We start from the raw sequence: 14,165 nt of genomic DNA, 5'->3' as shown, positions 1-14,165 counted from the left end.
GAAAGGGAAGGAGTTAGCCAGGCGGAGAAAGAGAGAGAAGAGAAGAGTCTCAGCCGAGGGAAGAAACGCCAGAGGTGGGCAAGACCAGGGCCAAGTGTGAGAGAGGCAGTTGTGGGGGCTGAGGCTGGCCAGGTAGGTGGGGTTAGGTCTGGAGGGCCAGAGTGAGGAGTCTGCATTTTATACTGATTGGCAGGGGGAGCTAGTGGAGGGTTTTAAGCAGAGCAGGGCTGTGATGAGTCTCCCAAGCGCTGCGTGGAGGTGGATGGTATGGCCAGGGTGGAGGCTGGGTGGGAGACCAGGTAGGAGGCTGGTGCCCTCATCTGACCGTGAGATGGTCAGATGGCCTGGGGTCAGCGTGCTTTTGGGCCGGCTGAGCCACGAGGTTCTCAGGAGGTGAAAGCCATAGGGTTTGGTGACAGAGCTGGTGTCAGGGAGGAGCAAAGAGGTGAGTTAAAGATGTCCCCTTGCCTTAGAGGTAGTCTGGTCCAGAGGAGACCCTGAGGTCAAGGTTGGGGGCAGGGGAAGTCGGCCCAAGGTCATACAGCTTTGCCAGGTCGGTTGGAAGCAAACGAGAAGATTCTGGGCAAGTGCCTCCAGCTCCTAGCAGAAGGTCCGCTCACTGCTGTAATTGCCTTCATTAAATTAGAGCGGTGCCCGCATTAACCTGGCCTTCCCCTTGGTGATGGCATTAACCAAGTGCATGGTAATGAGTGCAGCTCAGAGAGGTGCCTGAAGAGCCCCTCCTAAATCGGAGCCAGCCCCCACCCCCACCCCCATCCCCGGCTCCTCTCCCGCCCGCCCGGGCACACGCATCAAACTCTATTACCACCGCTGCCGGCCCTCAGGGCCCGGAGTCAAAAAGCCACGTCCACTCCCATTTCACAGACGGACAAAACCCAGGATGGTGCCGAAGCTCCTGGAATCATCTGGAAAAGGGCCGGGACGCCGGCCCAAGTCCAGCCCCCAGCGCCTGTGGCTCTTAGCTCTCTGAACTGCCTCTCAGAGGGACTGTTCATGTTGCCGCCAAAAGGGCTCGCGGGGCCGACCAGACTGGGTCCAAATGAGGCTCTGCCTCTCGCCTCCTCTGCGCGTCACGGAACCTCCCTGAACCTCCGCTTTCTCCTCTGTCAAGTGGGGTTAATGATAGTGACCTTCTAGAATTATCGTGAAGATTGCATTTTTGAAGGTGTCAAATTTCTCTCGTTAGAAAACAACAAAAGAAAACAGAAAATCCGCCCGCAGTGGTTGAGGCAAAACGAGACAGACCCATATTCTGTGCTGCTTGATGACATTCCGTTTCTAATTGTTCCCACTAATTGAGCATTTATTACGAGCCAGACGTGTAGCCGAATGCACGAGATGCATCCCGTGTGGTCCTTCACCACCCTCTGGAGATTCGGAGTCACCCCGTTTGCCAGAGCAGGGACATGAGGCGTGGCGAGGAGGAGGCGGGAATGCATCAGGGTGTCTTTCTCTGGGTGGAGCTGACAGGTGCCTTTCTTTTGCCTTAAGATTCCTGCAAAATCAGGGGCGCCTGGGTGGCTCAGTCAGTTAAGCGTCCAACTTCGGCTCAGGCCATGATCTCATAGTTCAGGGGTTCGAGCCCCGCGTCGAGCTCTGTGCTGGCAGCTCAGAGCCTGGAGCCGGCTTCCGATTCTGTGTCTCCTTCTCTCTCTCACCCCCCACCCCCCACCTACTCATGCTCTCTCTCTCTCAAAAATAAAGAAAAATGTGAAAAAAGATTCCTGTAAATTTGATATTTGGCATTTTTTTCAGTTCCATCCAATTCCTTTCAGACCCCCGACACCCCTCCCCCAAGCCCAGAGCCCTGAGGCCCACGTCCCTCGGGTTGTTACCTATCCCAGTCTCTGCCCTCCCCTGCCGGGCTCAGCCAGGAGGCCCTGGTGTCCCCAACGATGTGGGGGGGGGGGCAGGTCTGTTCCAGGAGAAGCCCCACAGCCTGCAGAACAACATCCGGACGTCCCTGGAGAAGAAGAAGCGGGGTTCAGGGGTCCCCTGGGCCAGCCGGCCTGAGGCCAGCCCACAGGGTGAGCGGGGGGTGTGCTCTGGCTGGGGTGGGGACGTCGGGGGGCATCCTGTCTGATGCTGGGGTGTGGGGGTCCCATGGAGACAGCACATTACATCCATTCCCTGGGTCTCCTGGGAGAACAAGAGTCTGTGTTCTTGGGGTCACCGAGGAGGGGTTGGGTTGTGGGGGGTGAACTCGGGGTCCCTCCTGCCACCACCCCAGCCAGCCTCTGGTGCCCCATGAACCTGCCGTGTGTACTGAGCCCCTCTGAGTGTCTGGGGGAGGGCAGGGGTGTCCTGGAGCCCTGGAGGCGGGCTTATCCCTGCCGGGGGGTCCGTCAGACATGGGGTGCTGGGACACGTGTAGGAATCAGCCCCCCTCTGGGGCAGTGCTGTGTGTCCTTGTCACACACACCCCCCAGCTGTCGTCACGCCTCTGTGCCTACCACGTCATTCCCAGCTCCCGCCCCACCGCTCAGCCCGCTCCGCCAAACCACATTACACATCGTCACAACTCACCATCCCTGTCACTGCCTCCACCCATGCTGCCACCCCGTCCTGGTGACCGCTGCCGCCTCCCCCTCACCTGTGCCACCAGCCCGTCCCCACGTCCACCACCAGCACCCCCACCTTGCTGTGGGCTCAGTCCAGTAGAGAGGAGCAGAGCCAGCATTCAGAGATGAGCCCGCATCAGGGCTCAGCTCCTCGCTCAGCGGAACAGAGGGGGGCGGCCCCAGGGTCAGGGAGGCAAGGCAGGGCGACTGTCACCCCTCCTCCATCCTTCGTTTGTCTCCCAGATGCCCCAGGCACCGTGTATGTCTCCAAGGTGAAGAGTAAGGGCCACCCGGCCGTGTACAGGTTCTCCCTCAACGCCAGCCTACCCGCCCCTTGGCAGATCGTGTCCCCCGGGGACGGGGAGGTGCCCTCCTTTCAGGTGAGTCTGGGCTTCCGGGACTCGAACCGCGGCTGCCGGGGAAGGGGGCCCTCAACGCTGCACTTGTGGGACCGGCCACGGAGGGAGGGGGAGGCAGGGACTGCGAGCATGGAGCTACTCTAGGCAGACAAGGACCCTCCCCCAGCCAGGTCTGTGGCACCTACAGAGTGGTGACAGCATGGGCTTCCAAGTCAGCCAGACCTGGGTTCGAGTCCTGGCTCTGCCATCCGTAATCCGTGTGTCTTTGGGCAGATTACTTAATCTCTCTGAGCCTCAGTTTCTTCATCTGTGAAATGGGGTGTGTAAAGCACAGCCAGGGCTGGAGGTATGTGAGGTGAGGCCTGCGTGGTACATGGCACGTAAGACACAGCAGACACAGTGCTCAGTAAGTGGTAACATGGCGGTTCTTAGCAGCTGCTCCCCCCCCGCCCAAGGAGAGAGCCTCTGAGGGCCAACTCAGGCCATGTCAGGAGTCATCTGTGTTTCTTTGACATGCCACACCCTCCAGGGTGACAGTCACCTACACATGTAGTCACTTCCTGTGTTCAGGGTTTCTATTTCCATTTGAAAGATGCCTGAGGTGTTTCCTGACACTGAGCCTTTGCGCTGCTGTTCCCACGGCCTAGAAAACTTTCCTTCCAGCTTAACACATGGCAGGCTGCTCATTGACGCCTCAGCACTGCTGTCCCCTCCTCCCAGAGCCCTGTGCTGGCTCACTTCTCCATTCGCCATCCTCCTCCCCTGCCCATTTATCCTGTGTCTTATCGCCCTGAGTCTTTAATTCACAGCCCTTAATAGAACCTGAAGCCATTATGACTGGCAGCTCCCGGGGGGCAGGGACCAAGCCCTGGTTGCAGCCTACTGTGTGCTCAATGGCCTGGCGCACAGTAGGTGCTCAGCTGCAGAAAGGGCTGAGGCTCAGACAGGGAGGGAAGGATTTGCCCAAAGTTCAGACTCGAACCCAGGCCTCCTGAGCCTCTGCCCCCAACTGTGGGGGGCCGGGACGGGGTGGGCCCAGCCTTGGAGGGAGGGCGTGGAGCCTGAGGCCGGGCCCAGGCTGAGGCAGCCCCCCGGAGTCACGTGTCTTGTCTCTGTCGCTCCACTGCTTAGGTGTATAGAGCGCCTTTGGGTAACTTCACCAAGAAGCTGACCGCTTGTATGTCTACAGTAGGGCTGCTCCAGGCGGCGAGCCCCTCCCGCAAGTGGATGGTGACCACCTTGGCCTGTGACGCCAAGCGGGGCTGGAAGTTTGACTTCAGCTTCTACGCGGCCGCCAAGGAGCAGCAGCACACCCGGTAACGGAGCCTCACGGACGGGCCGGCGTCCGCCAGCCCACCCCCCCCCGCAATCTCACCAGAGATGTCAGCAGGCCCCTTTAGGAAACCCCTGGCCGTGTGCACACATGCATCCAGGTGGTCCTGTGCCCGGGACTGGGGCGTGGGGACGGCTGGCGCAGAGGACGGCCCGTGACCTGCCTGCTCCCCCGTCTGCCGTGCTGCCTCGTGCTGGCTCCTCAGCTACCCCGTGAGCCGAGCCGTCTGATCTCGGGCCTCATGTGATGACTTCTTTCCAGGGTCCGGCTGTCTACTCAGATGTCCCCCCTGGGACGAGGCCGCCCCTCCCCGTCCAGAAGAGCCACACGTGGTCTCTCTCCATGCGGGGTACCCCTGCTCCCGTTCTGGCCCCATCACCTCCTGGAAACACACTTACTGGCTGGTGTATAAGCTGTGTTTCCTCAGGAGCACGCAGACATCCTTCCGTGGGCGCCCTGAGTGCCTCCCCCGCTCTGTCCCTCGCACCCGGCACAGTGTCGGACACCAAGCGGGTGCTCAGTTAACACTCGCTGAACGAATGGATGTGTACGCTCCGTACGCCCACTCGAAGGCACTCTTCACACTCTCTCCATATGTAATCAATTCAGAAAATATTGTATTAATGCCCCCCCTCCCCGATCCTAAGGAGACAGGAGAGGGGCTGTGTCTATTATATTTACCTATTGTATACTCAGCCCTGCCTAGTGCCTGGCATGACAGCATGACATAAGTGCCCCCAAATACTTAGTGATGGGATTCGGTGCTCGTACACGGGGGCGGGGTGGGGGATCTCCGAGCAGCTGAGGGCACCTTTTCCCTGGGTTTTATCCCTATGTTCTGACCCCACATTCATTTCTCCATTGAGGCTGTACTTCATTGTTGATTCACGTCACAAACATGGGGCACCGACTATGTGCCAGCACTATGCTAGTGCTGGGCGTATGGCGGTAAACAGGACAGATGTGGCTGCCGCCCTCAGGCTGGCTGACGGGAGACGGCAGCTAACAAGTCAGTCGCAGTGTCGTTACAAATGATAACACGTGCCCTGAAAGAAGAGTAGTTCTGTGCTCGTACAGCGGCAGTGACACACGGGGCCACGGTCCCTGACAGCCTGGCCTCGGGGTGCCAGGCACCCACAAAGGCTGGACAGCACTTGAGGCAGAAGGCATTGGTGCGAAGGCAGGGGGAAAGGGGGAGGTGACAGAGACGGGCTCCCTGAGCCCTTCCAGCCTCAGGGACCCTGGCTCGGGGAGTGGGGTCCCTCTGCCTGCTTTCCCCTGAGGCCAGGGCTGGGCTTGCTCTGCGCGTACACAACAGCAACGGGGCTCAGCCTGCCTGGATGAGCTTCGAACATTCTAGAAAGAACCTTGGGCTACATCAGGCCCAGTGGTGAACAAGCTAACCGTGGAGCCCTTGCTTCAGACAGAATCTCGAGGCTCAGTTCAGGTTAAGGCGAGGGTGCTTCTGAGCAGGAACCCTGAGGCTGGCCTGGGCCCCTTCTGTGAACGCTCGTGCGCCCTGCAGGACCGTTTGGAAACTGCTGGTCTCCGCCCCTCATGCCCTGGGTGGGGAGACACACGTAGAGGGGAAGGCTGTTAGGCAGCCCTGGGGGAAGTGGCCTCCAAAGCCCAGCCCCCAAGCTGAGACTGGATCCTTGTGCTGGGTACCCCAAGTCCGTCGCTATTCTTTTCCAGCCCAGGGGCCCACGGCCGCATGTGGCTGCCCTCGCCTGGCCTCCCGGGCTCCTCCTGGCTTCCCCAGCCTCAGCCCGGCTCCTTTGCCTCCACAGGAAAGTGTACTTTGCTCAGTCCCACAAGCCCCCTTTCCACGGGCGAGTGTGCGCAGCGCCGCCTGGCTGCCTGCTCAGCTCCAGCCCCGACGGCCCGACCAAAGGCTTCTTCTATGTGCCCAGTGAGAAAGGTACGTGGCCGGGAGGCTGCCTTGGGGCCTGGGGAGGCCGGGCCCCGCCCTCCCGTACAGACGTGACTCCCTCTGCAGTGCCCAAGGCCCGCCTCTCGGCCACCTTCGGCTTCAACCCCTGCGTGAACACCGGCTGCGGGAAGCCAGCCGTGCGGCCGCTGGTGGACACTGGGGCCATGGTCTTCGTGGTCTTTGGCATTATTGGCATCAACCGCACGCGGCAGGTGGACAACCATGTCATCGGAGACCCGGTACGTGGGCCCACCTTGGGCGGAGGCCAGAGGGCCCAGCCGCACCAGGCTCACAAGCAGCGCCAGCTCGCCAGCTCGGGCGCCAGCCTCGCCCCCACACCCCCTCTTGGTTTGCTCCTGAAGCGCAGAGGGACCCACCACGGACCTCGAGGGCACCGTTTCTCTTGAGGAGTGATCCGTGTTGAGCTCTTAGAAACACCCAGGAATCTGGGTACATTTGGGGCCTGGGCTGGTTGCTCCTCACCTCGAGGGGCTGGAACGGTGGGCCTGGGTATGTAAACCCCCTCCTTCCTCCTCCTGCTGCGGGAGGCTCTCCCTGCGCCCACAGCCCTCGCTGCGTGCCTGACCCAGGGGCCCTTTGCTCTGTCTCCCCTGTACACATGTGTGCGCTGTGCTGGGCTCTCGGGTATTTGAAGGGACAGAGTGGGAGCTGTCTGTCCTACATGGTAGGAAGGGCTGCGGACATGGTAAGTCACAGCTCCTGTCTTGAGAAGCCAGTCCGGCTGGCTGTACTGGGTCTTTTCCGAAGTAATCCAGGAGCCAGGACAGTCAGATCTGTGTGATCGCTCCAGACTGAGGGTCTCCAGGTGTTTGGAGGAGGGTGGGGAGGCAGGGAGGAGACAAAGCACTTGGCGGGGTGGAAGGTGGGGGCGGGGGGTGAGGAATTTGGATGTGCAGAGGGAGGGGGGAGAGCAGGAAGCCCAGGTGAGAGCCTGTGAGTAAAAGCAGGTTGAGCCTCAGGGACCCCGACAGTGTGGGCTCGGGCAGGGACCTCAGGCCACTGCGCCGGGGGTCAAGCGAGGAGTCTGTGATGGTGGAGGGAGCTTCGGAGGCTCTGGCCACGGGGCGGTGCCCAGGGCCGAGTTCCCGACTCACTGAGCAGCCTGCGCCCGCTTGTGTCTCCTTGGGAAAGGGCAGTGTCATCTATGACAGCAGCTTTGATCTCTTCAAAGAAATCGGGCACCTGTGTCGCCTCTGCAAGGCCATCGCGGGGAACTCGGAGCTGGTGAAGCCAGGCGGCGCCCAGTGCCTTCCCTCAGGTGCGCAGGGGGAGGACGGGCTGGGGAGGCTCCACGGGTGGACAGCCCTGAGCACACGTGTGCCTGGCGTGTGTCCGGCAGACATGCGTCAGTGCCCGAATTTGCACCCGCGCTGGGTGAGGGGCGTGTGAATCTTCCCGAGCGGGCCCTTGCGTGATCATGAATGAGTGCAGACGTGCATGTGGGAGGGGGCCCCTGCAGGAGTAGCTTTTCCAGAACTGGGAGCCAGGGCAGGGGCTGACACAGATGAGGTCATACCAGGGCTCTGCGTCAGGGGACATAAGATGTCCTTTTCCACCGCGATGGCAAATGGCTGTTGTAGGTTGCAGGCACTGGTTACAGACACGTTTGAAAGCTGGGAGGCTGGGGGAAGGGTGTGCGCTTCAGGGGCGTGGGTGAGGACACCTGTCCGGTGGGGAGATGGGGTGGGGCAGGGGTGCTCTCCGGGGGTCCCCACCCCGACCACCTCTCTCCCCTTCTCCCTGCAGGCTACAGCACCTCCTCCTTCCTGCAGATGCTGCACCCAGAATGCAAGGAGCTGCCCGAACCCAACCTGCTCCCAGGGCAGCTGTCACACGGGGCGGTGGGCGTCAAGGAGGGGCGAGTGCAGTGGATCTCCATGGCCTTTGAGTCGGTGAGCTCCCCGTGGCCAACCGGGCACAGTACGGAGTGCTCGCCTCACATGTGTCACCTGATTCCCCACCCCTGGCCAGAGTGTCAGCATCAGGTGTCAAACCAGCGCCACCTGACCACAGGGCACTGCCCTTTCTCTGATGTCGGCTGTCTGCCAGCTCCCACCAGCCCAAGGTCTGTGTTGTTTTGCGGCCTCTGGGCTGGGGAGCAGATGAGGCCGGGGGGGGCTGGTGAGAGCCCAGGACACTCCCCTCTGCCGCTCTGGGGGGGGCAGGTTGGGGGCCACACACCCAGGTGCTGGACCTCCCCCGGAAGAGCTTGGAAGCCAGGGGACCAGCCGTCTACACGCGTCACTACTTCCTCTCTCATCGCAACACTCCCTGTACTCCCACGTGCGCACACAAACACATGTGAGCATGTGCACACGCACACACACACACACACACACACACACACACACGTGAGCACACAAGAGCCCTGACCTGGGCATCTGCGGACCTCAGGGCCCTGGTGCTTTGTGCCACGAACCTTCCCAAGCCTGCCCCTGCTGTCCCTGTGCTGAGACCCAGGGCCTGGCCCCGCCTCTGATCTTGCTGTGCTCTGTGTCCGTGAACAAATCACTTATCCCCACCGGCCTCGGGTTCCTCCTCTGAAGAACGGGGTCAGAGACCTCTGCCCTGCGGCAGCCGCGGACAGAGCAGCAGTGCGGTCACATAAAGATGCTGGGAACCTCTTGTTCTCCATCCCCCAGCCCTGCTTTCCTTCCCACCCCCTGCCGCTCACCACTCAGGCAGCCACGCCACCAAGGACGAGGCCCCAAAACCCCTCCACATGAACCCCAGGCTGATGTAGACACCACTTCAAAGCTCCAGATGTTCTGTTATAATTGTGGCAAAATATGCATGATAAAATTAACCATCTTAACCACTTTTGAACGTACCGTTCAGTGAAACATATTTGCATTGTCACAGAACTGTTAGCACCATCCATCTCCAGGATTCTGTGCCATTAAACATGAACCCCTTCCTGCCCCTCCCGCCCCTCCCCCAGCCCTGGCACCCACTGTCCCACTCCAGGTCTCTGTGACTTTGACTCCTCTGGGTCCCTCAGGTAACTGGAATCTGTAGCGTTAATCTTTCTGTCACTGGCTCATTTCATTCAGGGTAATGGCCTCCGAATTCATACAGATTGTCACCCGCGTCAGCATCCCCTTCCTTTAAAAGACTGAAGCCCTAGACAGTTTTTAGACAGTTGTAGAGAGGACAGAATCCCCTGCTCAGGCTCATCCTGATGCAGGATGTCACTTCCAAGCTGTCCCTGACCACACTCACACACATGTGTGCACAGACACACTGTAAAGGGTTCCGTGCTCAGGGAGAGCGGGATTGGGCCAGTGAGGCCACACATGGAAGTCCCAGAGCAAGGTGTGTGCCTGCCTCTTCCCCCAAGCGGCTCCTCAGAGCTGGGGGCTGTGAACCAGACTCACAGTGCAGCCAGGAGACGGGCAGGTTGCTGGGCAGTGCCAACAGCAACGATGAGGAGGCACTGAGGCCTTGCAGAGCCCAGCGGAGGCCGGTCTTGGGTCATCAAAGAAGGTTTCCTGGAAGAGACCGAACCCTAGTGAGGGCCTTGAAGGCCGAGTGGGAGCTGGCTGTGCAGGCAGAGGGAACAGCATGTGTAGAGGGCGTGCCAGGAGAGCCTGGGGACTCTGGGGGCCACGGCATGCTCTGTTGGAAAGGAAAGGGGACTTGGGCTACATCAGAACCTGCTACCCTTGTAAGGGTCGCAAGTGCACGCAGAGGCTGGTGGGAGGTACTCCTTGACCCCCACGCACAGCATTCTCTGTGTGCGGGAGGCCAAGGGAGAGCAGACCCGCTGTCACCTGGGAAGGGTGAGTGGGCACCGCCCCCTGCCCACCTCACTGACTCCTGTACCCTGCAGACCACGTACAAGGGCAAGTCCTCCTTCCAGACCTACTCCGACTACCTGCGCTGGGAGAGCTTCCTGCAGCAGCAGCTGCAGACATTCCCCGAGGGCTCGGCCCTGCGCCGAGGCTTCCAGACTTGCGAGCACTGGAAACAGATCTTCATGGAGATTATAGGTAAGTGACAGCCCTGCCCCCACCTCTCAGCCTAGGGTCCGGTGGCAGCCGATGTGGAGGGGCAGGGACGGGGAGGTGACCTGGGGTGGGCAGGGCAGGGTCTGTCCGAGCTACGGCCTGTCGTCTCCTCAGTCCTGGCCAAGATCTCGGTAGCAACCGGAAAGGCACAGCGGCCAGGAGCACCAGTCGGAGGCCTGAGTTTGGGTCCCCTGCTCTGGGGTATTTAGCCACATTCTTTGATCTGGAATCCGGCCACCTAGAAAGTAACAGGATCGCCGTGTGGCAGCTCTCTGTCACGATGGGCCTTCCCGGTGCCACGCCCTGTGCCGAGGGCCTGACCCGTGTTCTCCCTAAACTCCAAACTAGGCCTGTGGGGTAGGGGCTGCCAGCGCCCTCTTTTACAGGTGAGGCTCAGGGAAGTCATGGCTGACCCAGAGTGACACAGCTAGTGGTGACCGTATCCACCTGGGCAACCCCAGTAACCTCTGAACCTCGGAGGGGAGGGGGGTCTGGAGGCACCCCACCCACGAAGCCCCCCTGAGGACCCTCTTCTCTTGCCTTCCAGGGGTGCAGAGTGCCCTGTACGGCCTGGCCCTTTCCTTGCTCATCTGTGTGGCCGCCGTGGCCGTGTTCACCACCCATGTGCTCCTTCTGCTGCCCGTGCTCCTGAGCATCTTGGGTATGTGGACAGAGGGGTGACAGGCATCAGGCTGTGGGGCCACGGACGGGCAGGGGTCTTGCTAGTGGCCTCCAGGCAGCAGGTTTCTCTCCACCCTTAACTGTCACATCTCCTCGGCAAAGGTTTCCCAACCGCCCCCACCTCCCCCTCAGGCAGAAAGACCCTCTGCAGCAGGCGTGCATAGGACCGTCCCCCACTAGCGTGTGGGTAGTAGCTCCGGAGTGTCCGCTTCTCCCTGGCCCTGGCCTTCCTTGCCCTTCTTGTCCCCAGAGGTGGGGGCTCCTCTTTAGGCTTGGCCCCATTCCCCAGGGGCCCTCTGAGTTCACCCACCACCCCTCCTGGACTGTGTGGGTGAGGCTGGGTCCAAGCTGCCTCCCCTCTGTCACCTCCCCCCTGCCTACTGCAGGCATCGTCTGCCTTGTGGTGACCATCATGTACTGGAGCGGCTGGGAGATGGGTGCCGTGGAAGCCATCTCCCTGTCCATCCTGGTCGGCTCCTCCGTGGATTACTGCGTCCATCTGGTTGAGGGCTACCTGCTGGCCGGAGAGAACCTGCCCCCCCACCAGGCTGAGGTGAGCACCCTGCCAGTCCTGCCCCAGCACATCTCCCATCCCCAGTGCAGCTCAGGGACCCCCCAAGGGCAGCCGGACATCCCTGGTGCCCAGCTCCCACCCAGACTCTGTTCTAGGGCTGAGGTTTCCACGGCCAGTCTTCACACCCAGGGGCCTCGGACTTGGCCTTGGGTGGGTCCCTCCCCCAGCCTGATTCTCTAATGAGCATAAGGGGTTGGACCAGAGGACGCCCAAGGGCCCTTCCTGCTTCCTCGAGTCTAAGTCTCATTCTCCAGCCTGGGGAGCAGAAGGGGCTGTTCTAGTCATGGCTCTGAGGCCACCAACCACCCATCCGGACCTCTGTGGCTCAGTGAGAACGTGCTCACTTGCTGTGTGCCGACACCAGCTCTGGGTCTGGTACAGTTTTTGTTTTTTCCTAACCTGGAGTCGTGGCACTGTGAAAACACTCATAAACACATAAATCAGTTATGTGTTTAGGTGCTTCTGGTCAAAAGAAAGAGCTCCCTTCCAATCAGGGCCATTTATGAGGACCTACTGTGCAAATCAGCCTTAGCCTGGTCCTCATAGCAACCTTTAAGCATCTGCCTGAGCACCCTCTTCAGGGAATGGGTTCATCTTAGCACCGACTCTTGAGGGGCAGGTGCCGTTACCGGCCCCATTTATGGAGGCAGAATTGGGGGCCTCCAGGAGCGGGTTGGCCCCAGGCGGGGAGGGATCCTGCTGGCGTGTCAGTCCCTGGCCCCAGCTTTTGCCCTCACCCCACACCCAGGACGCCCACTCACAGCGTCAGTGGCGGACACTGGAGGCCGTGCGGCACGTGGGAGTGGCCATCGTCTCCAGCGCCCTCACCACGGTCATCGCCACGGTGCCCCTCTTCTTCTGCATCATCGCCCCGTTTGCCAAGTTCGGCAAGATCGTCGCGCTGAACACGGGTGTCTCCATCCTCTACACACTCACCGTCAGCACAGCCCTGCTCGGCATCATGGCCCCCGGCTCCTTCACCCGGACCAGGACTTCCTTCCTCAAAGCCCTGGGCGCCGTGCTCCTGGCGGGGGCGCTGGGGCTGGCCGCCTGCCTCGTGCTCCTCTGGAGTGGCTATAAGATCCCCCTGCCCACTGGGACCTCCCTATAACACTGACACTGGGTCCTGACTCATGCACCTTTTGCCCAGCAGGCGTGGGACGAGGCGCTTGTTCTCTGGCCCCAGAGACACATTTCCTGGCTCGGCTCTAACTCGCTCTGTTCCTAGGCCTGAGCTGGGAAGGCACCGAGTCGCTCAGCGTGGGAGCCGATGCTCACCGGTGTGGCCCGTACTGCCTTCATCACAGCGCTCAGCCAGAGTGGGTGGGAAGCCGGCTACCACCGTGCCAGACACCCCCTGACACGGGAAGAGTCCAGCCCCTCTCCATGCCGGGTCACCGCGCGGGTGTCCCTCTCATGCTGCCTCAGTGCTGACAGCTTTCCTACGTGGCTGTTACAGGGCCCCATTCTACAGATGTGAAAACTGAGGCACCAGGAGGCAAACTGACTGACGTGTAGCTGGGTCAGTGGCAGAGCCCAGCCGCCTCCTGAGCCCCATGCTTCCCTCGGGGAATTTGCTGGAAGAGCACAGCAGGTTTAAGGGCAGGGGCCTTGCACCCTCTGTCCTATTTTCCTGTTCCCCCAGCTTTATGGCAGCCAGTGCTGGGTGGTCCTGTGGTCCCTCCCAGAGACCGGCCTGGGGTCCTGCATGCCTGACCCCCGGCCCCAGCCTCGAGAGGCTCCTTCTCCCTGGGGGCTGCAGGGCCCCAACACAGCCTTCCTCACTGATCCAAGTGCCCAGCTCCCCCACTCGACTGTGGGGCTGGGACTGGGGGAGGCAGCCCCTGGGAGATGGGGGCTGACTGTGCCTGCCGGCCATCTCACCGCGGATGGCTCCTGTCCCAGCCGCCGTTAACACGAACATTGTAACATCGCTGGCTCCACCACATTCTTAAAATTGTGATAACTAAGTGTTCGCAGGCTGCCTGACCAGAAGCTGTCACGAGGCGGGGGCGGGTCCGGGCCCCCAGGGACAAGGTCCCAGAGTGTTCTGCATGCTGGGGTGAGGTTGGAGGCTTTGGGTAGCTCTGTGAGAGTGGGGCTCAGCAGATGTGCCTTCTTCGAAGGGGCTCCTCTGGATCCCCTGCTGGGGCATTTTTGAGGACCTCTGGCATGCCGGGTGCAGCACCAGGTACTGGCCTCCTTCTTGCCCGCTGGGCTTTAGGAAGCCTCACAGAGACTGAGCGGGAACTGAGCCCTGAGGGTAAGAAAGATGTCAAGGGTGATCTCCAGGCAAGCTCACCTGTAAATATTAGCTCGGGGGGCTGGGGATGCAAGACCGAAGTGCAACACCACGTCCCCGCTTAGTGCATGCCTGAGACCAAGCAGGGACTCAGTATTTGTGTCGGGAACAGTAGACCTTTGGACACTCCCTTCCCCCCGCCCCTCCATCTATGTCAGACAGACACTGAGCAGTTAATGGTCCTAGTTACCGTGCAAGACGTTCTTCTGGGGATTTGTATCAATCTGCTGGGGCTGCCTTAACAAAATGCCACCACCCGCGTGGACTTAGACAACAGAAATTTATTCTCTCGCAGCTCTGGAGGCTGGAAGTCCAAAACCAAGGTGTCAGCAGGGTGTTTCCTGCTGGAGAAACTTCCAAGGGAGAATTT

General features: G+C 60.7%; 1 protein-coding gene across 1 annotated transcript in view; it reads left to right on the top strand.

Annotated features, from left to right (window-relative positions):
- Positions 1-13,463, top strand: part of DISP3 (dispatched RND transporter family member 3) — a 50,850-nt gene extending 37,387 nt beyond the window's left edge. The window contains exons 11-21 of the mRNA XM_039235031.1: positions 1,935-2,048; positions 2,826-2,962; positions 4,073-4,257; positions 6,065-6,195; positions 6,274-6,446; positions 7,360-7,486; positions 7,975-8,120; positions 10,061-10,220; positions 10,786-10,899; positions 11,306-11,472; positions 12,242-13,463. Of these exons, the coding sequence (XP_039090962.1) occupies positions 1,935-2,048; positions 2,826-2,962; positions 4,073-4,257; positions 6,065-6,195; positions 6,274-6,446; positions 7,360-7,486; positions 7,975-8,120; positions 10,061-10,220; positions 10,786-10,899; positions 11,306-11,472; positions 12,242-12,604 (1,817 nt within the window). The 3' untranslated portion in view covers positions 12,605-13,463. The remainder of the gene's footprint in view (positions 1-1,934; positions 2,049-2,825; positions 2,963-4,072; positions 4,258-6,064; positions 6,196-6,273; positions 6,447-7,359; positions 7,487-7,974; positions 8,121-10,060; positions 10,221-10,785; positions 10,900-11,305; positions 11,473-12,241) is intronic.
- The last annotated feature ends 702 nt before the right edge of the window (positions 13,464-14,165 follow it).

Source organism: Hyaena hyaena, unplaced genomic scaffold (assembly GCF_003009895.1).
Source record: "Hyaena hyaena isolate Hyena2069 unplaced genomic scaffold, ASM300989v1 scaffold_94, whole genome shotgun sequence".
In the NCBI taxonomy this organism is placed as follows: domain Eukaryota; kingdom Metazoa; phylum Chordata; class Mammalia; order Carnivora; family Hyaenidae; genus Hyaena; species Hyaena hyaena.
The sequence above is the reverse complement of the archived record's forward strand: the minus strand, read 5'-3'. Positions and strand labels throughout refer to the sequence as shown.